The following is a 26,289-nucleotide window of genomic DNA, read 5'->3' on the forward strand; positions in this document are numbered from 1 at the left end:
TTTACTTAATGTTTCATTCTTGTATATGGAATGGAAATAAGGACACAGTATAACACCTGGTGGATACCCTCTTGTCCTTCAAGTCTTATTTGCCAATATTATCCCCCATCTTCAGAAACCCTCTTCCTACCTCCATATAATTCTGTCTTATTTTCTTCAGAGCATTAGCATAATCTGAAATTAATCAGTTCATTCGTTTAATGTTTGGGGTGGATCTTTGAGATTAGTTGATAAAAATATTACTTAAGCCAAGCAGTTTGTTGGTTCTAAAAAGGGGGTTGTTTTAAGAAGGAAAAGAAATCACCTGTGCCAAGCATTTGGCTTTGTGCCTGGGCCACAATAAGCAATTAGTATATAATAACCATTACTATTATCACCTTTGTTCTTTATGATCACATTATAAGTGCTTATTAAAGTTTGGGCTGAATTGAAGTGTTAGGCCTTAGGACACGGAGGCAACAGAGTAGTTCCAGGTGGCCCAATGTGCTAGTCACATGCAGGTGACTTGGTCAAAGAAAAACCTCCACTGAAGGCCAAACTAGAGGGTCAAACTAGAAAGAAGCCCTGACTCTATACAACCAGCCCGTAGTTCCTGGCTGGCTGCTCAGCTACCAGGACTCACTCTTGGGACTCTTACCTTGGGCCTTTTCCAATTCCCTCTTAATTGCCCCTCAGGAGGCTCCCCACTCACCCCACCAGAATAATGTATGCCACATCTGTACCAAGCACAGAACTTTCTTTGCAAACTAATTTCATTTGTGACCCTATTCTCACTTCCATCAGTGAATGCTAGCTGGGGTGACCCTCCTTGTCTATCTCAAAACATTCCCCTGAGCAAGCCCAGAATCAGCTCAATGGAAATAGCTGCCTATGGACTACCCCATTGAATGTGTCTACAGCTTCCTTTTATGAAGTGTCACCCCTGCTTGTAAGAACTCATCTTTTCCTTGCAGGAGAAACAAAGAAAAAGCCAGTCAAATGAGTTGGAATCTGGTACATAGTAGGTACATGTCATCCACAGAACAGGACAAAGCAAAAATGAAAGGAAAAGTGGCAAAAGAGACACAGCAAGAGACAGACAGAAACAAGCATCATGATACATTGAATGGAAAATTTGCCCACAGAGGCCATCGAGCTGTGTTACCAAGTTACTAACATTAACTGAGAACTCAAACCCATGGAGAACCAAAACACTGCAGGACCCATCACCCATAAAATGTCTGTTAGGGAGTTAGAGATGTGTCCTCTGTGAGAAGAATGGGATTTGGGTAAGATTTGAGCTTCCAAGCAGGCTTTGATTCAAAGTCATTTTGATGGAATGCGGGATGCCTTAGCAAAAATATGAAATCAATTCTGGATTCAGGTTTCTATCAAAGAGCAGCTCTTTCCCACCTTGGGGATTAGATGGTCAAGACGGAGTTTACTGCCACTAAAGAATATCAGAGCACTCACTTTGTGCTTCACATTGGCCCTAACAATCACATGTAGTCAGTTTGCTTACCTGGCCTGTGGCCAGCACTGAGGACACGGTTATTGGCTGTCCACTGTTGATGACCATCTAAGACCTTCTAGACTTGTTTGCACCAAAAGGGTTTTCTCCTTCAACATGAAGGCACAAAGACACCACAGAGCCTTCGTGTTTTAAATAATTTTCTCTGAGAAGCAAGATCCAAGAAGACATTTGACCAGCAAGAAGGTGAATTTATTGAGGAAAGTTATAAAACCCGAAGGCAGAAAAGACAACAGGTTTAGGACCTGGAACTTGGGCCTTGAGTTTCCAGAAACCAAGGCAGCCAACTGATCTCAGAACTCTCCCTGGCTTTCTTGCCAGGGAAGTTGACCTCTCATTTCTCCTCCCTGAAAACCTGTTCATGCTCCTTGGTACTACAAATGAGCAATCTTTGCATTCCCATTCACATGGAATGGGTGTTACCCACAAACCGTCACCTTGCCTCCCTTGTATATGTATCCTAAATTCTCAGGAGATAATCTAATTATTCCCTTGTGGATCATATTTTCAATCCAGGTTCAGAAAGCTGTGGCTGCAACAGAAGCATCAAATAGTAGTCATGGTAGCTGGGACCCAATCTATGTGTGGCAGGGCAGGGTGTCCTCAGAGAAGCCATCACCACAATCAAGATAGCATGCACATCCATCATCCCTAAACACTTCCTGTGCCCCTGGAAATCTGTGTTTTCTGACCCTCCCCAAACAACTACTGATCTATTTCTTTTTTAGTGGAGTACCAAGGATTGAACTCAACCACTGAGCCACATTCCCAACCCTATTTTGTATTTTATTTAGAGACTGGGTCTCACGGAGTTGCTTCATGCCTCACTTTTGCTGAGACTGGCTTTGAACTCTCTAACCTCCTGCCTCAGCCTCCTGAGCCACTGGGATTCCAGGTGTACGCCACTGCACCTGGCTCTGATCTACTTTTTGTCACCATGGCTTTGTTTAGATTTTTCTGGAATTTTATATAAATGGCATCACATAACATGTACTGCTTTGTCAGATTTTTTTAAGATTCATTTTTAGTGTTGCATGTATTTATAATTCATTCCTGTTCACTGCTTAGTTGTATCCCATTGTATGGATGTTTTCTTAGGTTTTTTAAAAATTTATTTCCTAGATATTTTTTTTAATGGAGTTTTTCAGGATTAAAAGTTCATATCACTTACTCATCAAGAATGTGACAGGATAGATTTTTAGCAGAATGTGCAACATTTAGCTCAAGTTCCTAGGAATTGGCAGAGCAGTTTATGCAAATAATTAGCAAAGAATGTGGACCACAACAATGTCTAAGTAGTGTTCCCTAACTGCATTTTTGACATGCAACAAGAGACGGCACAATGGCTCTGAGGACTCAGAAGATGGGAGGGAAGCAGCAAGGAGGAACAGGAAGAGCATAGGTCTTTGAGTCCTAGCCCAGCTGTTTGACCCAGGGAAAGTCACTTCTCATCTCTGAACCTCAATTTCCTTATTTATGAAAGAGGAAAACTATACAGTGATGTCTCAGGCTTAGCATTGGTGGAATCTCCTAACTCGACAGTGTCAGCAAGTGAGCTGTCTTCTTTCAGCAATGCAGGGTCTGAAGAGCATCCAACCCATGACCAAGGATGAGCAGCTCCTTCCTTTCTCCAGCTAACAGTAAACTGCATAGCGCAGAGTGATATTTTAGAGATAGCATCCAACTCCAAGGAGGCTTCTTCTTTCAGAAACTCTTTGCTGTCAGATTCTATTTATCTAGTCAGCTGCTGCTCTTGGCTTGGAGTTAGTCCTTGACATAGAAAGAGAGAAGAGCCCCCTGCTGGTGAGTCTCAGGCTGACGCTGAGTTCTACTGGGATAAAACTACAGCCCAGCATACTTCTTCAGGCTGTGCTACCTGGGGCAGCTTCCTCTAACTCTAGTCCCTCTGATGTGCTGCCCCCACTTCCATTAGTGCAAGTCCACCTTCCAGACTCTCCTGAGATTCAGCAGGGAAAGAATGGCCAGGGAATACAATAAAAGGAGGCTGGAATGGAGCCAGTTGGACAGAAAGTAGTAAAGCATCCTTATGGCAAGGGTGGAGTGAGAAATGAGCTGGAGCACCTTCCTCTGTTCAAAAGTGCTTAAGGTCCACCTTGTCACAATCAGCACACAGAGCCTACTTTCATCCATTCAGCTTCCTGCTGATCTGCCTCACTGGATCTGTAGCAGCATTAGGAAGTAGGTACATCCAGTTATGGTTATACCACCCTCCACCCATCTCACAGAGAAGGAAACTGATATTCAGAGCCATACAATAATTCCCTGCAAACAGGTCATCAAACAGCTCAACCTCAAGCTTTTCAGGCTCAATCCGAGGGTGTCCACTCCAGAGACACTTATGGAGCACTTTCCAAGTGTGACGTCCTTGAAGGAATCCAAGATTTATCAGGCATGCCTCTTTTAGAGAATTGCTCTCCAGTAATAAACGTCATTGCTTCAGTGGAAAGCAGGGTATAAAGTTACTGTAAAAGCCACCAATGAAGGGCCATCAGCAGCATAAGAACATAAGGAAAAACTCAAGCTATAAGGAGCAAGGAAAGCCTTGCTCTTCCTTTGGCTGCCATTTCAGATTCAGAGCCAGCAAGCCTGCTGCGGAAGCCAAGGAGGAGAGGGAACCCGGGAGCCTCTGGTTTCACACAGTGATCAAGAGGTATAGAAAAAGGAAATGAGGAAAAATATTTAGAGGGTGAAAATGCCTGTGAGGTTTCACGTAAACAATTTCATTCACACTAGTGTTTTTTTTAAAATTTAAAAACCATTTAATACATGCCAGCTTGAAAGGAGAAGAGAGAGAAACTGGACTTTTTTTGGTTTGGTACCCAAGAAAGGATTGAGGGATCGTATCTGCAGTGAAACTAAGTTAATAGAATGTGAGTGGAAGCTAACTTTTTACTTTTCATTGTTTTCTAGTGTTTAACATCTTATCATGTGCATACATTACTTTCATAATTAAAAAAAAACTTTTATAATAGAGGATAAATCCAATCCTTCCTCTCCACCCTAACCACACTTGCTCAGTGACAGGCTCATTACCTCTCATCTGCAATCATAACACTTTTCTAACAACTTGTAACAAAGTGCTAGGGAGCTTGTCATATGTAAGGCATTGTGCCAAGTTCTCTAAATGTTGTTTTCCCTATTCCTCACTACAATTCTAAGGGTAGGTACTATGATCCCCTCTACAGATGAGGAAACTTAGAGAGATTAAGTGACTTGCTCGAAGTCATAAAGTTAATAAGCAATAGAGCCAGCTTAAAATCCAGACAGAACTTGCCATGGCCTGTGAACAGAAATAACATTCACTACTTTCTGTTGCCAGTTATTGTCTTAAACTAGATATAATCACTTTACTCCTTTGCTTAAAGCTTGCGCAGCACCTGCTGCCATCTCCATTATTCAAATTCCATTTTCTACACACTCATTCACCTAGTCTTTAAAAATCAACAAATTATAGCAAGCTCTAATGTTTACTTCAAACCTGTTTACATATGGTCTCTTGAAACCCCTATGACATAGGCAAGAGAGCAGAGAGTCCCATGCAGTTTCAATGGTTTGTCAAGAGGCAAGACAACCAATGCTTATTATAGCTGGGACCCAAACCCAGGCCCTCACTGCCTCGCTGGACATGTGCCCTGAAATTCCTTTCTGGTTCGTTCAGTGCTCTGAGCTTACTCTCAGATTTCAAGAATACCAAGTTTTTCCTTCTGTCTCTGATTTAGCCATGCTCTATCTTTTCCAGGTGTGCCTTTGTCCTGCCTGGTGAACCCGGGCAAATCCTTCATGACTTAGCTCCAATGGCCCATCTTTCTTTGGGCTTTTATAATAACTATTAACATCCCCATCACAGCACTGGTCAGTAATGTTAGATTAGATGATTTGCTCGCCTGGCTTTCTTTCCCAGGAGACTGTTATCTTCCCTAGAACAAAGATTATAAGTTGTGAGCATAGCCTGAATCTATGATTGGGATGGATTAGTGATGGTGGATGTAGATGAACAAAAAATGAAGGAAGATATGATTAACAGTGAAGCTTTGTTTCTAATGCTTCTAAAATCCATGCAACAATGAACCATGTGCACATATACACAATATATAGACAATATATAATATCTACACATAGCATGTTTGAATATGTATACATATCTAGTGTGCTTATAGGAGTGTACATGTATACATATAAACTGCCTGTATATATGTATAATGTGCATACATATAGCATATAAATACGTATATAACAGTGTGAAGACATCCATACAGTTTTTCTGCACAGTGTGTGCATATATTGTATATATAATATTATACATATGTCATGTATATATGCACATATGCATGGCTTGTGTACATATTATATGTGCACACATTTTGCATATATACTATAATGCAATGCAATGGGAGATTACATAGTACATTAAGAGGTGGTTGGAAGAACACACATGACACACAATACAGATTTTTTTTAAATAAAAAGACTAGTACCTTAAGGCTTGTCTTCCTGTTATGTTGAATGAGGAGCCATCAAAGGGAGAGGAAACATGGCAGGGGATACAGCTCAGTGGTAGAGCATTTACCTAGCATGCATAATCCCTAGGTTCAATCCATAGAACCACCATAAAAAAAAGAAGAAGAAAAAGAAGCAGCTTCTGGAGAATTAGGAAGGAAAAGATTTAGAGAAACCTCACTGAAACCAAGCAAGAACCACGTTCTAAGGTGAGGCTGGTTATTAAGTGAAATAAGCTGAACTTTGAAAGTAAAGGGTCATATGTTTTCTCTCATATGTGGAAGCTAGAGAGGAAAAGGGGGGGAAAAGGTGGGGGAGGATCTCATGAAAATAGAAGGGAGATCAGTGGGGACTGGGGCTGTTGCTCAACGGTAGCATGCTTGCCTGGCATGCATGAAGCACTGGGTTAGATTCTCAGCACCATATATAAATACATAAAATAAAAGTCTATCAACAACTAAAATAATATTTTAAAAAGAAGAGAGATCATATTGTTATATTGTGTGCATGTATGAATATATAACAACAAATCACACTATCATGTATAATTATAATGCACTAATAAAAATTATGGAAAAAAATCAGGCTCTTTTACAAAAACAAACACACACACAAAAAAAAAAAAAAACAGAAGATGGAAAACTAAAAGGGAAAAAAATCCCCGAATCTGATAATTAGGAATATAGATAGTGAACCCAGAGTAAGAGTTTCAGGAAGAGGTGGGGATGGAATGACTCAGAGGTGAGGAAATAGAATGAGACAAACATAGACTTCTGTCTCTTTCCAAAACCTTTGCCTTGAAAGGATAACTAGAGAAACAGCTTGGGATGGAAGCAGGATCAAAACCTCAACTTCATTTGGCTCCCTATGAGATGGGAGAGCACAAGCGTGTTTGTGGGCAGAAAGTCTCATCCTGCGGCAGTTCTGTTACTCACATGGTGTAGTTTCAATCACAGCAAACACTACAGCCAAGACCTCCACCCACCCCTTGACATCGAATTGCTCAAAAACCCCTCACATCAACTCTGTGAGGGACATCCTATGATAATCCACATTTTACTGATGAAGAAACTGAGGCGCAGAAAGGTTAAATAAATGTCCAAAGTCACTCAGCTAGTAAGTTTCAGAACCCAGATTCCTCCCAGGTAATCTGGCTTCAATATTTGTGCTCTTGACCCAGGATCAATGAAGATTGCTGAAAATGGAGTCCTTGACCTGTTTCCTGCTTAGACTGACCTGTATTTACCTTTCCCAGCTTCTCCTGCAACCCCCCAGGCCTGCACCAGCATCATAGTAGTGGGCCAGGGGAACACTGTGTTTTAGCAGTAGTGGCCAAGAAGGAAGAGCAGAAAGAGGCCATTTGTTGGCATTGCAGGGTTTGCATCTCTCTGGAAGTTGTGAAAAGTCTTATACACATCAGAAGAGAGACATAGTAAACACTATGAGATCTAAGTTTGGGAAAATTGGCTCCAACTTCTAGGATTACTTAGAAAAGGAATGTGACATATGCAGGTATCAATATTTCATCCATAACATTGATGAGGATGACATTGATGATGATGGTAGTGATGATATGGGGATGATATTAACTATCCTTCATCCTTTCTGGTTATACTTCAAAGAGCAAGTGAAGGAATGGGTTAAAGTACAAGCCAATATGAACTAGTTATAATTACTATTAGGCTCTCAGACTATCTGAAAAAAAAATTGCTCATCCTCCAACTTCCCCAGTTCCACCTTACAAGGCATTGACCATTGAACACAATTTTGAGAAACAATTTTGAGAAAGTTTTTCTAAATCCTAATACTTTCCATGTGTCCAATTTGCCTCAAATCTAAAGTTTCCTTATATGGTAAGGCAGCATGGCACATTTTTAAAAGTTCACTGAGAGTGAGTTGTGACCAACTGTCATTTTCCAAGATTTATGGAGCAACTTTTGGGTGTTCACAATAACTAGTTGCACCACATATTCCACTCCTGCCTGTTTCTTTCTCCATTCACAATGTACTACCTCCAGTGTAACATTTACCCCTCACTTCTCACTTCCTCTTTCCACAGATTTCACTTTTCTAAATCATGGCATCTTTTAATTCAAGCATGGTCCTGAGGAGGAGGTAGCTTTGGTCTAGAAGACAAGGGAACACACTTGAGGAAACATGAGAATGTCAACAGAGAGGCCAGGTATATTTCAGCTGCACACTGCCATTCATTTGGAAGATTTCTCAGGAATCTCATTGGCAGATTGTGGAAATCCGGTCTTTAGATGGATTTTTTTTAACCTTTATATACAATAGTTCAGTTTACATATAATGAGTCAAGAATTACATGAAAAGTTACCCTTCTTTAGGGATTTCTGTTTAAATTATCTTTGTTTTTAACTTTACCTTTTATGAATTATAGTTCAAAATTAACATTAAAATAAGTAAGCAGCATCAAGATGGGTTGCTTGATTGGTGACAGGTATGTGACCAGAAACAGGGACAATTGCTAACACAAGTAATCTGCTAGGACATCTGGAACATCATCTCCTTTTTACAGATGAGAAACCAAAGATCTCAAGGATCTTTTTTTAAGACAGAGCTCTGGTTTTGCACGTCTGCCTTAATCTAATAAAAGGAAAATGCAAAAATTTCAGATTGCAGAGGCAATGTTTTGATGATTATTATAACAATGCACTAGCTAAGGATGGATTCCTGAAAAGGAGGGCTTACTCAAAATCCGTTGTTGGATGGATCATCTACTCTAATGAACGTAATACACTACCAATTTTGCAAAGAAAAGCACTCTTCTAATGCTGTAAGTCCTTCTACACACCCAACTTAAAATAAATCAATGATTGCCCAGTGTTAATTGCTCTGTAAAACTTTATAGAGTAATTGTATTGTTTGCCTGCTGTGCAGAAATTGCCTGGAAAATATTCAGAATGAGTGTTTTTCTTTCTGTGAAATATCTAGACCAAAATAGACAGCCCCCCCCTTCTCCTGCCTCCTTCTTTCTTATAACCCCCTTCCCCACAAAACACCCCACCACCAGGTTCCTCTCTTTCCATGGTAAGCTCTGAAGCATTTGTCATCCCAGCTCTCCCTTCCCTGTTTAGTTATTTTTCATCAAAATGTCAGTGAAACAGAAGTCAGTACTTATTTGATTTACTTATTTCTTTCTCATTTTTTAAGCACAAATAACATTTCTTTCAATATAAATATACAATTCTATTAAAAATACAAAAAGTACTATAATCTTAAGTCACTGTCCAGCAGGTACATGTTTATGAATAGAGTCAGAATTTAGATACTCCACAAAGATGCAACTTTATCCCAATTCTAAGACACTTTTAAACATAAGTCCTTGTTCCATAAACAAATCCTTTTACAGATGCTTTAAATATGCCTGTGATAACTGTCTAAATTTATGTCAGCAATCAAGGTTATTGAAGTGAGCTAGAATTTGACACCAAGAATACAATTGTATTATATACATATATTATATAAATTACTTTGTCAGATTGCAAAAATACATCAGATTTTGTCTATAACAGTTTTCATCAGTTAATAAGTTAAGTCTTTTTTTAAAAAAATAGCTCAGGTATATTTCTTCTGATTCCAGTGTGAAATGCAGAGCAGTCACGGTTAGGAGGGGCACCCACCACAGCCACAATTCCACCAAGCTGGCAGAGGTGCAGGGCGAAAGGTACCAAGTAATTTGTCCCAGTGTGTGAAGTAAGGGGCAAAGTTGCAATTAAACTGAGAGTGATGCAGATCGTGATGCGCCACGCCTCCATACCACCCGAAAGGCACTAGTCTGTGAGTGGACCACGGAAAGTCGTAGCCTGAGTGGTCCTCCACTGACAGCCAGATGTTGACCACATGGAAGATGAGGACGGTGAGCGGGTGGCACTTGAGGAGCTTGACGTTCACCAAGTCAAAGAAGCCCAAGGAAAACAACTCCCAGACGCTCATGTACTGCGTGGCCAGAGCGAACGAGGACGAGTTCTGGTGGTGCACCTTGTGAAAGGTGCGGTACAGCCAGGGCACTCTGTGGTGCAGCACGTGCCACACAAAGAATTCAGCGTCGAAGAGCAACAGGCAGAACACGATGTGGCTCACTAGCTCAAGCAGCTGGGGGGCTTCGGGTGGCAGGAGCTTGGGGCTGTGGGCCCAGTGTAGCAGCGTTAAGGGGAACACGAACACCACGTGCTGGTAGAGAGTCTGTCGCAGGCAGGGCAGCAACTGCCGGGCTGACGGCGAAAAATCGGGATGAATCTTGTAGCGGCGCAGAGATGGAACCCAGGGGTTCAGGACGTCCAGCACCACGAAGGGGAGGCAGAAGCCCACATAGGTGATGACTGAGAAGAGGACCGGGAAGAAGGGCGACTGGATGAGGACCTCCCAGGTCTTCAGGCGGTCCCAGAGGGGCTGCAGGAATAGCTGGCTGGAGCTGCAAAGCACCTGGAGTTCGGAGTTGTTGTAGCAGCTCATGATGAAGCTGTGCCTGGCAGCTGCAGCCGCGCGACTTTTCTTAAGACTGGCGGCCCCGCCCCGAGTGATGTCAGCAGCCTTTTCACTCCTTTTCCAGGCTGCACGGAACTTGAATAAAGAACCCCCAGAGATGCTTAGTTGCTACAAATACACCCAAGCACAGCTGCCTCTAATGGCTTTTATACATGTATGTAAGTCAGAAACTTTTAATATGCATGAAGAATTATGTTCTCATTCATTTTTTTCAATTGGCATGCAATTTACACTCAACATAATGTACAAATCTAATCTACAGCGTGGAGTTTCCATGAATTTTTGGCCACTCAACTTGTATTTTTAATGCATATATAAAACTGCATATATGTTTCCATCAAGACGCAAGCATAACTTCATTTAAAAAGAAAAAGGAAAAAGAAACTCTTTAAAGAGTCGTACCTTGCGCCGTCTTCTGTGTGCTCGCTCTATAACGGTCTACACAGCAGCGAAAGGCGAAAGAATTGCTATGTAGAGGGGACCTCGAATTCTTAGCTGTTCGCGGGTAACTGACGCTGGATATCATATAGGACACGTGGAGGGATGGGAAATTCCGTTGATTCCAGCGACTCCCGAAAGGAACTTTCCCTCCCGGCTCAACCCACCGTATGCAGACTTGCCGGGAAGATTCTGAGCTTGCAAGTGCAGACACTCGTGGCGCCGCGTCCAGCGCATCCAAGACCAGTGACCGGGAGCAGGAAGCACAGCAGTCTAGAGCGAGGGCTGCGACTGCAAGCCTTCACTTGCGTTGGGAGGCGGGGGAGCAGGCGGTGGGGGGATGCTTGGTTTAACACCCAGAGCCTGCACAGATCGGGCTAAGATGCCATTGCATCTCAGTATGGGGCAGAAGTTATTGAAAAAGTGAACCACCTACTTTGATTTGCAAGGGAATTCTTTGAGAGATCCTGAAGCTTCCCGAGAAGGCTGCGGAAAGTACAGAGGATCCCTTACCTCCCCTGCTCTTCCATTGGCTGGATCCTCCGCACCAACTTTTCCGCAGCCCCGCACCTCCCTTCTCCAAATCACTCCGCGCCCAGAAAGCAAACTACCGACTCGTCTCTATCCCGTGGGTTTCTCAGCCATGAACTGGAGTCTCAGGGCCAGGAACTGAGCCGGAGGTCGGTACTAGGAGAGTTCTGGAGAGACTCTGGGAACAGTATAGAAACCAACCTTCGCGTTTAATTTAGGTGACTTACTCCAGACACAAGGGACCCCTACTGGATAGAACTTTTGGACAAAAACCACTCCCCATTCCAGTTTTTCCTTCTTTTATCAATGTGTTTGGGGCCGAAGCTTGCATTTTCTTATCCGCCCGAAAGGGAAATAATAATAGCTGTCATCTTTGCAGCCTATTTTGAGTGTTAAATGGAAAAATAATAATGTCTACCATGTAACGTTTGCCTACTAGATGCTTGACATTGGCTAAGTGTTTTACTAGAAATGAGTTCATTCAATCCTCAAGAGCTGGGCTCCCCCTCTTCCAAGAAGTAGGCAATATTATTTTTGTGGGTTTATAGCAGCAAAACCACAGTGCTAACATACAGTAAACCCACAAAATAAGACACATATTAAATTTGTACTCTACATTTTACCTAAAGAATAATTGAGATGTTTGAAATTAAAATCAAGTAAGATTACAGAAAGAGAAATAAATATATATAAAGCCATTTGTTATGAGCAAATAATAAGTGGTATGAACATATAGACCAACAAACGAGCCTTAGATCTATAATATAGACAATTTATATATACATATGACAAAGAATAGGCCTTTTAATATATTTTTGTACATAGGACATATATATTTATAATAGATCAATTCATAATTCAAAACCTTCCAAGAAGCACATATCTCAGAAATTCTACTGATGGAATATGGCGGTCCTTAGATACCCATTCTCTAGAGCCCCTAGACAGTAGACTCTGACTCTTCAGTAACCTTTTTTTTTTTTTAATTTTTGTTCTTTTGTTTTGTTTTAAAGTCCAGAGTGCCCTTAAGACTATTATTATATCCTGCTTGCATTTTTTTTGCCATTGATAGTCTCAGAAGCAGCTCTGAGTTTCTTGACAGCCAATGCAAAAAGGAATGAGGACAGATTTTCTGATGCTGTTCTGAGGTCTAGATGGTAGCAGAAAACAAGTTGAAGGCAGGCCTCTGGCCTCCCTGCTGCCGGATTTCTTCCAATTAAATGCTGATAGACTCCTTCTCCATATACCCCTTCCCCATTCACTTCAAAGCCAATTTAGGAACTTTTCTCTTTTTTCATTCCATGGTCCTGCCCTTGATGCAGCAATTCAAAGGAAGAACCTTTTTCCTTCATTCCTGTGCCCTTCAGTGCCCCAAAGGGACTATCACCGCTCACTTTCTCAGAATTACAAATGAATTGTAAATATCACTCAAATTTATCCTCATCTAAAATTACCCTCAAATTTCCTTTTAGCACACCTTGTTCTTTTCTTGTAGTCCCATCTACCATGCTTGGATGCTTCAGATGCCCTTGCAGATTTTTTAAGATAAGTGGCATTGGCAGGTCTGCTTAATTTGAATTTAGCTTTTAAATTTGCTGTCAGGACATCTCCTTTGAGCCCCCAGCTCAAACCATCCCATTCCTTTCCTGCTTTGGTGGTTCTGTCCTCTGTCCTTATTAAAATACTCTACAAGTGCAGATTATATTAAGCCCTCCAAAACAAGACCTGGAAGCCAGGGCTTCAGACTGCTATGTCCCAACTCACCCACCTTACCTTGTGGCGTTTTGAAGCATAGCAGCTGTGCCTGCACATACAGCCCACCAGGACAGAAGTTTGTGTGTAGTATACAGAAGCAATCATCTCAGGGAAATTGATCAGGTAAAATTGTAATAGCTGTCTACTCATGTTGTGAAAGATGCTGAAAAAAATAGGCATAATATGTCAGGTGATCAAAAGCAATTAGTTGTAATGGACCAGAATAAAACTGATACATTTATAGGGCTGACTAAAGCACTCTTGAATTTGGCAAGCTTGTAGCTTTAATCATTCTCTATTTGCACAAAAATTTAATAGCTTGCTAAGGGAACAGGTCTTTTTAGAGCCCAGGATATATCTTCTAGGACTTTTCCCCCACAATGCCAATCTTATCTTTGTGTATGGAGCGGGGGATGCTGAATCAGGGCCTGATATATGTTAAGCAAGTACTCTGCCACTGAGCTTTAACCTCAGCTGCAAACACTGTATCTTCTATGTAATGAATGTTCAAAAGGTACTAAGTGCACATTTTTAAAGATATCCATTCAAAATTGAGGCTAAAAAAGTAGAATCATTATTTTTCAGAGTGTTAATTGATGTAATTTGGGTCTGTTCACCTACAGGGCAGTTTTCCACACAAAAGGGTGTTTTTTAAATTCAGATACCATAAGGACTTTGGCAACACTATTTATTGTAATTCTCTAGTTGATCATTACTTTCTGTGTATTATTTTTATCTTGGCATGCACTCTCTGTTGGGGTTGGGAAACAGGAATCCTTTCTTCTCTAGTTACCATAGGTGTCAAACACTTTTCTGATAGTACAGCAATCAAACCTATGCATATTTAACACAATCTCAAAGATATTTTTTCCAACTCTCCAAAAAACTTTGTATAGTGTCCTCCCCCCCTACACACACACACACACACACACACACGCAACAAATAAAGAACACAAAGTCAGAAAACCCTGTTATCAGTCACATCATCTCTTTTTTTTAATGACATTTATGATTTTTTTCCTCCCAAAATGAAGCAAAACTGTTTTGGCAGCTATGTAACTAAAACAATATTCCTGAATATCAGAAATATGTAGTAAGGTTAGACTTACATAGGTAGACTAACCTCAAAGATCAAAGTCTAATCCTGAATTTTAAAGGCTAAAGATTAAGACCCAGTCTCAGAAAAGTCAAAACTTGATAGGGTTAATAGTAAATTACAGCCAAATCAAGAGTGGAAGTGGAGTTGGTGTCAGTTCTAAGCTAAGTATCTCTACAGGAGGAGTCTGGTGTTGGAAGGGGGCACCAAAGTTACTTTTATTTGTCAATTTACAAAAGATTCAGAAAACATTAGTGAGCCATACAAAAAACAGTAAGTATGTTGATGAAGAACATAAGGAATGCCAATTCCCTTGAGATGCTGCTTGATGTTCTTATTAAGCCAGGTATTGATGCACAGAACTGATCAATCATGTGGCATATAAGTTGGGACTTGCACTGATATTCTTGGAACTCTCATCAACCTCTCAAAAACATTTAAAACATAAAAAATCATCCCTAATAAAAAGCATACCATAGTCTATAGAGAAAACAGCACTCGTTCCACACATCCAAGGGGTTGTTACGGTGATCAAAGCCTTATGTGAAGGCTTTAAAAAGTGAAGGCATACCATAAAATACAAACTTTTATTTTTAGTAATTCTAGAAGAATTTGGCAGAAAAAAAGTTTTACTAGCTCAGTTTAGAATTGAACTTGACATCTGCACCTAGCACATTTCAATAAATATTCTTGAATGAACAACTGGCAATTTTTTCTTTTCATTGGAATAATTACAAACCCAGTGTTGCCTTTCAGGTGCCACAAGAGATCATAATGGCTCCACTTTTGGAAATCTCTCCAAGTGTAAAAATAAATAAATGAATAAATAAGTCAGTGGCAAAAGATTCAATTACCGTACAGTTTTAAAAGTGCATTTAACAAATTAATGCCTTTTATAGCCACAAACACAAAATAATCTTCATTACTTGAAAATAATACACTAAATTTTAGTGCTTAATAAGTGTTAGGCTAGGTTAAAGCCTCCTCCACTGCCATCCGCCCACTACTCAAGTCTAACATTCTGACCACTTATTCACTTAATAGGCACATTTTTATTTTCAGTTCACATTTGGAGGACAGTTATTCCTTGAGAATATTTTTCAGATGTTCTCCACTAGGCATAAAGTAGTCATAATCCTGAGTAGAAATGACCACAGCTGTAGCTGGCTTTACCCATCATCAAATTACCGACCTCCTAAAGCTGCAGAGGTGTAAAGTGGAGCAGGGGTTGGGGGGTTTGGAAAGATATGTGAGAAAAGCCAAGAGTGCCATCTTGTGGCCAATAAAAAAATGTTGTGTTTTTTTTTTTTTTTTTTTTCTATTCTCAATTCTGATTCCCTTGGAATCTGTTCATTTTCCCATGTGTACATGGTACCTTAGAAAGGGTTTCAGTTGGCAGAATATTAACCCGTCTTCTCCTTGGCCTAGAGGCGGGGCAGATGTTTGTGTTCTGCTCAACAGAAGGTGCATCAAAGCTAGTTGACAAAGAACAGAACTGGAACCCTCACCAAACTATCACAGAACTCCTGGTGGTTGATGATACAAATCTGAGCTAATGATGAAACAAAACTATATGAATGTGGCCAGGATGAGAAGGCCACAAAGGGTTTATGTCACCACATCCAGGGTAAGAGGCAATTGACAAAAGCAAATGAGCATTGTAACCCATACGGAGCAAGAACAGCTGTGCCATCATCACCTTTAGACTGGTCCAGCTACTCTGCTTTGGAAAAATTCCAATGCAAAGTTTGGAAAGAAGATGAAAAAAAAAAAAGACAGGTGAAGAGCAGGCTTTGGAATGCATCCCTGTTCATTCCTCGGTCTGTCGTTATGGGAGAACTTGATTGATCACAATTCTCAAGGGAATCTCTGGGAGCCCCACCCCCACCCCCATCCCCACCCCATGGTGGCAACCACTGCTAGAGAAACCAAGTCATCCATGAACTAAAGCCATTCTGGAAAGCTATCCCCACTAACTGGTGAAAACAGAAAACAACAACACCCAGTCACTGTCCCCTTCTTTTCAGCTCTACCCAGTAGGGAAACTCTGTATTATTGGCCAAATCAGTTGGTTTGGCTAAAGAAGAAAGAAGGGCTCCTGGAGAGATTCGTGGCCAGCAAGGCAGGTGGCATCCTCCTGGGGATGCCCACTCTTATGTGGCTGCCATAAAAAAACACAATAATTTTGTGTCAGTCCTTAGACCCTTTCAGGTGTCACTTGCACATCTAACTCAACTTGGCTAAATGAAGAAGTCCTCTGTTTCCACACACTTGTCAGTACACATGCATCCATTGACTCTTATACTCTGGGCTCTTTGTTGGACTCTTGAGTACAGAGATGAGTAAGATATATGTTCTGCCCCCAGGTTCACGGAGTAGTGGAGATTTCACTGGGCCTTGAATCTGTATTTTGGGGGTCCTAGGGTGTGAGCTGTCTCTACCGGCCTCTGTTGCCTCATTTGTTCAAGGAGAGCATTGGGTAGACAGTCCTAGAATCTACAGTGCTACCTGCAGCCAGCCACTGCCTGCAGATGGAGTTCACACTGCCTACTCTCCACTCACAGCCTGTGATGGTTTAGATATGAGGTGTCCTCCAAAAGCCCATGTGTGAGACAACGTAAGAATTGTTCAGAGGTGGAATAATTGGATTCGAAGAGTTGTGACCTAATCAATGGATTAATCCATGGATCTGGATTAACTGGGTGGTAACCATAGGTAGGTGCGGAGTGGCTAGAAAAGGTAGGTCACTGGAGCATGGCTTTAGGGTATATAATTTGTCCCTGCTGAGCAGAGCTCTTTCTGCTTTTTATTGGCCATGTCCTGAGTAGGTTTTGTCTGCCATGCCATTCTACCATAATGTTCTTCCTCACCTTCAGCCCAGAGTTTATGGAGTTGGATGACCATGGACTGAACCTCTGAAACTGTGAGTCAAAATAATGTAATTTTTTATCAGATGTTTTAGCCACAGCAACACAAAAGCTGACTAAAACACAGGGACCACACAGGACAACATCTGAGCCAATGTTTCCAGACCATCTTCTAGGCCTCCTTAGGCTGGAGATCCCTTTCTCCTCCCCATGGAGAGGAACAAACATTCATGGACTATATCAGTGACATTCATGAAGGGGACAGAGGATGGGGAGATGAGAAAGAAAAGCGTGAATCCTGGCCAAAGAAAGGGGAAGAATAGAATGGCCATTAAATAAAGGGAAACACATGACACACAAAATCCTTCAGGCCCATGAGGCTCACTGAGTTTTATTGAAAAGTTCAAAGAGGACCCTGTAAATGTTACAAGCAGTATTAGTCTGCCTGTATGTATTAGCCAACACAGCAAGAATTGTTACTGTAGCTACTGTGACTATATCAGAACATCTGCAAGCCAGTCCTGTCCATCCCACAGCATGATAAGGAAACAAAGCAAAGAAGACACATGGGGGTTCCTGACACTGTGATGCAGAGCAGGCTTATTACAAATGATTATTACACAAACAAAACTCAACAAGCGAAGTGAATTCCTGAGCTAAACTTGAAACTGAAAATGTCCACATTAACTTTTCACTTGAGTGAAAATGAATGAGGATATTTCCTGCAGAGGCCACAGGACTTCAGCTTCACATAGACGGGATGTCCTCACTGAGCTGCAGCAGTTGGTTCAGAGTTGGTTAATGCCGGGAAAAAGTAGTGGTCATGCCTCTTCACAGGACTTTCCTTCCTTGACAAGTAGAATTATGGCCTGCCACATCATCAGGAGTTCATGAACAAAAACATTTGAGTGTTCCAGTCTTCAAGCTATTCATAACACAGACTTTTAAAACAGTGCAATCTGTTTCTGAAGGTTCTGGCCAACTATTTTTGCTTGAGCTGAACAATCTAAACATTTGTCATTTATGTTGGATGAAACTTATTATGGAATATTTATTACTGGCACAGCGGGGATATCACTGGGTTTGACTAGGTACCTAATGCATTAAAAAAAATGAAAAAGTGTCATTTGGATTCCCCCAATACAAGCCCATTGGACTGGAGAGTACTTTAAGGCAAGAAGATGAAAAGTGGATGCTTTGACACCTGCGTTTAAATCAATGACAGGTTATTTAACATCAACCAATACAGTTTAAAATTTCCAAACATATGTGTTAATTTGTCCTGAATAAGAATAAAAACATAATAGATTTTAAACTGTAAGGAGAAACAGAATGGTTTCTTTTCATATGTCAGTGATATTTGTAAAAAAAAAAAAAAAAAAAAAAGACAACACTAGGGTTGAGACACTAGCTTCAGGTTCAGCCATAATTAAACAAAATATACTCAGGGTATTTTATTCCTAACTTGAGAGAATTGAGCATCTTCAGAGTCATAATTTTCTTGCATATAAAAATATAAAAGACCTGAGAAAGGAAAACCAGTATTTTAAGCAATGAAGCAAACACATTTTCTCGAGACTCGATGACACACATCTCAAGTCTGCGTTTCACTGGTACTTCCTCATCAGATTGATAATTTCACCATACATCTGCCAAGGGGCATCCAGGCCCCAGATAAAGTCAAGATGTTCCCACTCGGGAATGCGCTTGTGGTACACCAAGTTGGTGATCTGAGTCAGTAAGATTTTGACATCTTTGTCGTCTGCAAGCCAGTCCTGACCCCCGTTCCACACTGCAGTGGGCACAAGCATGTCTTTCACATTGTACAAGGGAGGGTAACTCTACAATGAAAAAAAAAAAGAAAAGAAAAATGAAACAAAACAGAACCATGGAGTGCTTTATTATTTTGTGATCATTTTCAAAATCACAATAAACCATCTCCATTAAACTCTATCTACTAAGTCTGATCTGAGTATAAGAAACCAGATTTTGAAAATCACTTTCAGTATACTTTTCAGGTGGCCATTATCTGAACAACAACAACAACAAATTCAACCCACCATGAAAGAATACAAGATGTGGACCTTGAGCACAGTAATGACTTTAATTCTCACAGAGGAAGGTACTATTTTCCGCAGGGAGTACATGTGAAGCAGGAGAACCAACTGGTTCTGAAAGAGCTTTGGACTCATATCCCCCTCCTTTCTCCTTTTTGGTGTGGAATGAATCATAGAAATTCTCTAAGCCTCAGTTTCTTCATCTTTAAGTCAGATACCATCATGTCTATGTCACTAAGTTGTTATGAGAATCAAATATGAAAAACACAGGTAAAACATCGTACACTTTAGTACTGGTACATTTAGCATTAAAAAAATAGGAATTATATTAATCCAGGGAAGAGACATAGCAATCTAATATGGCCGAAGCCCTACAGCTAACAGGTAATGGACCTGGGAATCCTGCTCTCTGCTCTGTGTTCATGGCCACTGTGAATAACACATGGCAGTGATGGTTCTTGTTTAGAGCCAGCAAAAAGACAATGAGAAAAAGCCCAACTGTAAAGCCTGGGTCACTCTGGAGTGGTCTGAAGGAAGACAAATGTCATCTCTCCTGTGCATGACCTACGGCACCCAAGCCAACCAGAATCTAGTAACACAGGCTGGCTTCCCAGACGAGTCTTCAGGGCCCATTTCAATTAAAAAACTGAAAACTTTACCTGGTTGTAATGAAAATAATTCTTGGCACTGCTTCCCCAGTCAAAGGCTTGAAACTTTTGGAATTTAATAAACTAAAAGAGAATTTGGAAAAAAAATTATCTCACGTAAAAGTTTGAGAAAACATTATAGGTTGCTAGAGTTAACCTTATGTCCTCAGAAACAATTTTATACCAAAATCCAGATTCACTCTTCACTTCAATTGTTCTTTGAAACAAAATGGAACCGTTTTGTTCTATTTACTACATGACTCAGTTTCCCACTTAATGTTGGAAAACAGCTGCTACATGACACGAGAAAGCAGTTGTACACGTATGCTGCGGATTACACGGGAAAGACAGCTGTTCCTGTTAGTTGAACTTTTATTTATATGAATGCTTTCCACTGAAATTTGTATCTTGGACTTTTTCAAAGAGTTCAGGGTTTTACTTCACATAATGCTATTTTAATCATGGGCTGCATATGATGGTACTCCTATAAGATTCTATCACCAAGTTACATTATAACCATGTTAGTTTGTGTAAGTACACTCTATGATGCTTGCACAATGATGATATTGTGCAATGACACATTTCTCAGAATGTATGTATACCTGTTAAAGAGATGCCTGCTTGAATACATACAAAGAGAATCCTATTTTCTGCATGTATATCTACCCTACTTGTCTATTATATTTTAAAATATAATATACTTAAAATATTAAGTATATATAAAATACTTAATATTTTAATAATATTATTGACTTAGGGCTTTTTCCTAATATCTGGTACCTCTATAATCACAAAATGATAACATATGCCAGTGTGATTCTGAGTTGGGGAATTCTACAACTATGAAATAATATTTTATATGAAATTTAATGTATGCATATTTAGAAAAGCATGATAGATATTAATTAAAAAGTCATTTATTTATGAAGTTTGAATGAATACAAAATTCATACTTCCTACTGAATTAAAGCCAAAATTTCCAAGTTAAATAAATTGGAAACTACAAGTTTTGGCCACATGGTGGCGCCCAGCAAAAAAAATGCAGACATTCTTTGTCAGAAATGCTTTTGATTTATGTGAAGCTTCAGTTCTTATCAATTGTAAAAAAAAAAAAAAAAATTCTATTGCTTGATGTAATAAAAGAGTGTGAGTTTGGATACTACAGGGGATTGCTACAGGAGAAATGGTTAGCATTTGAATTTTGCTATTTAAAATGACAGACACTAAATAACTGTGGCATATTTTATGGCTTTGTAGTACCTGGGAATGCATCTATCCTCTGTCTCTGATTCAGCAAAGCAAACTGTTCTGCCACGGTGCTCAAGACAGCAGTTCACCACCTCCTCATACGTGTTTCAGCATTTGTACACAGCACCAAGTGTGAGTATAAAATACAGAGGGAAAACTTGCTCATAGCTCTGACTGACCTTCTAAACCTGACTTTTGTCCTCAGAATCACTAAGCACTTCAAGTTAACCACTTGAAAAGGCAACTCCAAAGGAGGGAAGTGTGAAGATTACTTACAGTAACAAACAACCTGGAAATAAAGTAAAGCTCAATTATAGATATATGTTACATCAAACTTCAAAAACAGTATGTAATGTCACAAGTATAAAAAATATAAACAGAAAACAGCTTATAAACAAATTCCATAAATAATACTAAGAGGAAAAAGTCTTAAAATTGATTACACACTATGGTCGTACTTCTGTGATAATCCCATGTAGATAAAAATCAGAAGGAAATGTTCACAATATTTATAGTATTAAAACAGCTTTAAAATGACATGTAAAAATGAGTTTTAGGTCTTAATTGATAATGAAAATTTTAAATTGGCTAAACTTTTCTAAAGTATACCACATATCAGAAATCTTAAAGAAATGTGTACCTTCCCACCACCCAGTCTACTCCTATGAATGTGTCATCCTAAAAAAATAAAATTCCTGATGAATAAAATAGATTCATATACAATACAAGAATATTCCTCCCAGTATGTTTCACTATTGCAAAAATACTACCATGGCAAAAAATAAAATTCACACAACAGAAAACTGTCCATTACAAATACTTTTAAAATCAGTTATGACCTGGAAAGGCATTTTTAATTATAGAAGGGACTAATTTTTCCCCAGTACCCATTCTTGTCTTCTTCCTTTCAGTAATGGAATCCCTAAAGATTTCTTGAAGCATATGGCAGCCAGGTTAGAAACCACATCTGCATCCCCCTGTGAACAGCCACACAGTGGCTGAGCCTCTCACTTCTCAGCAATCTCCTTCAGGCAGAGCCACCTGCCCTGAGCCTCCTCTCTCCCACCTCCCTGTGGGCTGGGACAGACATGGCAGTGACTCATCTTCAACCCACAGAGAAGGTTTGTATCCTGAGGGTAGCAAAGCTGCAGACAGGACCTGCAAGACCTCAGGGAGATACGCACACCTCCCTCCCCCAGCCTGTCCCTTGTTCTTTGAATTGTATTATGAGAAAGAAACAAACTATTCATTTCTGGCTATATATTAAGGTTTCTGATAAAGCAATTAACCCTGTATCTAACAAATACAATGCTATTTTAACTAAATGAAAATTACTAAAAAGCACATTCAGTATGATTCTGCTTTTGTAGTGGAAATGATTATTTTTTTAAAAAAAACTGATTTTATCAAAATATTAGGAGTGGCTACTGCTTGGTAGTAGAAATACAATTTTTTTCTCACACTCATGTATGTTCTAAATTTCATAAAATATATATTGCTTATAGAATAAATAAAAAGCATACTAAATGTTTCTGGTGGTTTTAAAAAGCCAATCAAATGTACACTTTGGCTTTTCTTCTTTTTATGCAATGTTTCAAACAATAGAGAACATCAAAATGGTCTAAGGTATTTATTAAAATGAAGATCCCAGGGGCACATCTTAAGAAATTCAGATTCTCAACAGGTCTAGGATAGGCCCCAGAATCTGCGTTTTTATTGGCATCCTGAATAAGTTGTTACCAATACTTTTAAGATAAGTTAGGGCTGGCCTTCTTCCAACAAGCAAATGCCTGGGCTCTGGACTGATAGGAGAGGGGAAGATAATAACAAGAGGCTTGGCTTAGATGATCTCTGAAATTCATCAGGATTAAGAAGAAAACAGGAAGAACTGTAAACTAGATTTAAAAGCCTAGTTTTTACATTGTTAATAAGTGAATGCTAATTATTTAAACAAAAAGTAAACTTCTGAAAGTACAATCAATAAAATGACTTTAAAAGGCAACCCTGATCTTACACCACAGGAACCTTCACACTCCACACTGGGACTATAGCCTCCAGCCTGCCAGCACCCAGGCCCTGCCCACCCTCAGTGGAGCCTCACCCAGCAGGCACCAAGGCTGCCTCTGGCCAACAGCCTGGAGGACAGAGAACTAAGGAGACATCACTATGAAACAGCTGTACAAAGCAGCTCTGGTCCTGACAAGGGCAGAGTGAGCAGAAGGCAGAGGGCCAGGCTGCCTTCTGCAGTGAACCTGGAGTTTGGAAATGTTCTAGAGGCACGCTCCAGTGTAGTTTAAACTGAAAGCCACAACAAGGTCACAACTGGGCCTGCGTGCAGTGCGGTGGACCTCAGCCCACAGCCTTTGACCTGGACTGGCTGCTTAGTAAAAGGGGCTGGAACAAGAGCAGAAGCCTGATTGTAGCCAATCCAACCACACTAACCGCAAAAGGCGGTGAAGCCAGGCCACCGTGTTGTATACACAGAGCTGTCTTGGGACGGCTGTGGTTTCCACGTTCCAAGGACCCCTAAAAGCCAGGGTCTGGTGGTCACTGACTTTGCTGAGCCATGTGGCATATCGCACGTGGGCTGCTGGCAGTCACTAAGCTGGGAAGTAGCTCAGACCTGCCTTCAGCTGGGCTCAGTCACCCTCCATGCATCTCAAGGAGCACACTAACTCCTAAGGTGACAAAAACTGGGACTTTTTGAGGTGTATCCATTAATAATGGATATGTAATAATGTTTGAAAATGTAAGGGAATTTTGGTGTCAGTATATGTGAAGGAAAAAAGTGGTTATAAACAGAAATGTGACTAAGGAGGAGAGCAGGGGCCCGAAAGAAGATCAGCTGTGAACTGGAGGGCTTTTGAAGATCTAGGGCATTGCTTAAGTGATATAGGTGTGCTGCCAGCAGGAACGACTTGCATCCTGGGGGACCCTCTTCTAAGCCATGGCCAACTCTGACATGGAACAGTCAGCCTCCAGTCACTAGAAAGAGCCTCAGGCCAGGTCCTAGACCTTTAGAGATGAGGCGGGAGTGGAGGTGGGGTGTTCATGTTAATAAGTGTTTAAAAACATACTCCCAACAGACAGGGCTCCTGGGACAACTGAGGAAGGAGGCTAAAGCATCGGTAATGCCCTCAGTCATCGACTCCCAAACCTGGTTGGGGAGAAGAATCTGCCAGGCAGAGTTTTAAAAAATACTGATATTCAGAAATAAAAAGGGCTGGCCTACTGAGCCTCCAGAATAAAAAAGAAATGACCTACTGATAAACACCACATGGCAAATCTCAAAATAATTAATAATAATAGTAATTAATAATCTCACCAATATGAATTAACTGGGTGGTAACTGTAGGCAGGTAGGTAGGATGTGGCTGGAGAAGGAGGTCACTGGCGAGTGTGCCTGTAGGGTATATATTTTGTCCCTGGTGGGTAGAGCTCTCTCTCTGCTTCCCGTTTGCCAGGTCCTGAGCTGCTTCCTTCTGCCACAGCCTCCCACCATGATATTCTGCCTCACCTTGTGCCCAGAGCTGTGGAGCCCGCCCTCCGTGGACTGAACCTGTGAAATCATGAGCCAAAACAAACTTTTCCTCCTCTTATTCTCCTCTTGTTTCCTCCACTTTTAGTTCTGGTCAGGTCTTTGGGTCACAGCAACCATAGGCTGGCTAAAATAGCCTGAGGGGACTTTTGTGAGGCAACCCTTGCGTTCACTATCTTGATTAAGGTGATGACTTCACAGGTGTGTACCTATGCCGAAATGTATCAAAGGACACCCTTTAAATATGCTGTCACTTGTACCTCAATAAAGCTGTTAAAATAAAATGTAAGTGCAGATTCTCCAGTCCAAATGAATTAGAATCTCTGGGGATGGAACACAAGAATCTTTCTGTTTTTTTTTTTAAGCCTAAATTGTAGCCAGTTCTACAAACCCAAGTCTTGTTACTTCTTTAAGCCATATTTTATTAAGAGGTCTACGTCTAGCTAGGCCAGTGGTGCCTGTAGTTCCAACTGCTTGGGAGACTAAAGAGGGAAGATCAGTTGCACACATGAGTTCAAGAAAAACCTGGCAACATACTGAGACCCTGTCTCAAATAAATATATAAATGAACAAATAAAAATAAAAGGTGTACTTTTTAAAACAATTCAGCAATTCCGATGCAAGCAGTGACTACCAGGTACTTGGAAATTATTTAAGGTGCTTGGAAATTATCATCATTTACAGCATCTGGGTTTAGAGCTTAAACAATAAATTGTTCCATATTTTTAAAAAAGTTATCTGGGGAAAAAATATGTCAAAAACATATCCAGAGGTGGAAATGAGTCCCTAACATATTGTCAGATAGAAAAAGAAGAGCAAATTGTAAAATACTAGGGAGAAAATCTATTTTTACTTTTACTATTTCTAACTTCTTCTTTTAGAAATGATATGCAGCAAGAGGTATAGAGCAGAATGCAGAGACATTTCACATCTCTAAATGCATTTTTCTTATCTGAGTGGGGTTATGTAATAAGTCTATTTTCAAGATAATTTTTATTTTTTGTTTAAATACAGTTTCTAAATTTTCTAGAACACATATGTATTACTTATGCAATAAAATGATCAAAACTCTATCTTTAAAGTTAATGGCCTCCACACACATCCATGATTGTCTTAACTCTGTTTTTTCCACGGAAGTCATATTGTGTCCTTAGGTCAATGTTGAAATTGCAGTGTCTATCTCCAAAGCTGCCCTACTATTATGTTTTATGAAGTAATGCAGAAATACAATAAATCTTAGACTCAATGAAAAACAAATGAAGAGAAGAAGGAGGAAGAAGGAAAGAAGAAAATATATAAATCTGAGATGCAAATAAACAACAGGGAAAGGAATGGGAGGAAAAAGAAAAAAGTCAACTCCAAAAGCTGTTTGGGAAATCACTACATAACATGATCTGTCTCACAGAGGCTAACACAAGCAACACCAATAGAATAGCAAGGCCCTGCGACCGTGGGCAAGGATACCAGATCAGATTTGTAAGCAGGTGGTTTTTGTCTTTGAGAAAGGTTTGCAGAGAGATGCTTCCAGGAATCCCCAGCCTTTCCAACACGGACTTCACATGACCCCACCTGCTC

General features: G+C 40.3%; 2 protein-coding genes across 5 annotated transcripts in view; both read right to left on the reverse strand.

Annotated features, from left to right (window-relative positions):
- Positions 1-9,184: 9,184 nt before the first annotated feature.
- CH25H (cholesterol 25-hydroxylase) lies at positions 9,185-10,870 on the reverse strand. The gene has a single exon (XM_081267368.1). The coding sequence runs from the start codon at positions 10,502-10,504 to the stop codon at positions 9,656-9,658; it is 849 nt and encodes a 282-aa protein (XP_081123494.1). The 5' UTR covers positions 10,505-10,870; the 3' UTR covers positions 9,185-9,655.
- A 6,715-nt stretch (positions 10,871-17,585) lies between these two features.
- Positions 17,586-26,289, reverse strand: part of LOC308633944 (lysosomal acid lipase/cholesteryl ester hydrolase-like) — a 33,288-nt gene continuing 24,584 nt past the window's right edge. For 3 of the 4 annotated variants that reach the window (XM_081267364.1, XM_081267366.1, XM_081267365.1), the window contains exons 9-10: positions 19,941-20,012; positions 17,586-19,065 (exon numbers count right to left, since the gene is read on the reverse strand). In XM_081267364.1, coding sequence (XP_081123490.1) covers positions 18,832-19,065; positions 19,941-20,012 — 306 coding nt within the window. In that variant the 3' untranslated portion in view covers positions 17,586-18,831. The remainder of the gene's footprint in view (positions 19,066-19,940; positions 20,013-26,289) is intronic. The other variant, XM_081267367.1, reaches the window with a different exon arrangement.

Source organism: Spermophilus citellus (genome assembly GCF_964194105.1).
Source record: "Spermophilus citellus genome assembly, chromosome: 15".
Classification (NCBI taxonomy): Eukaryota; Metazoa; Chordata; class Mammalia; order Rodentia; family Sciuridae; genus Spermophilus; species Spermophilus citellus.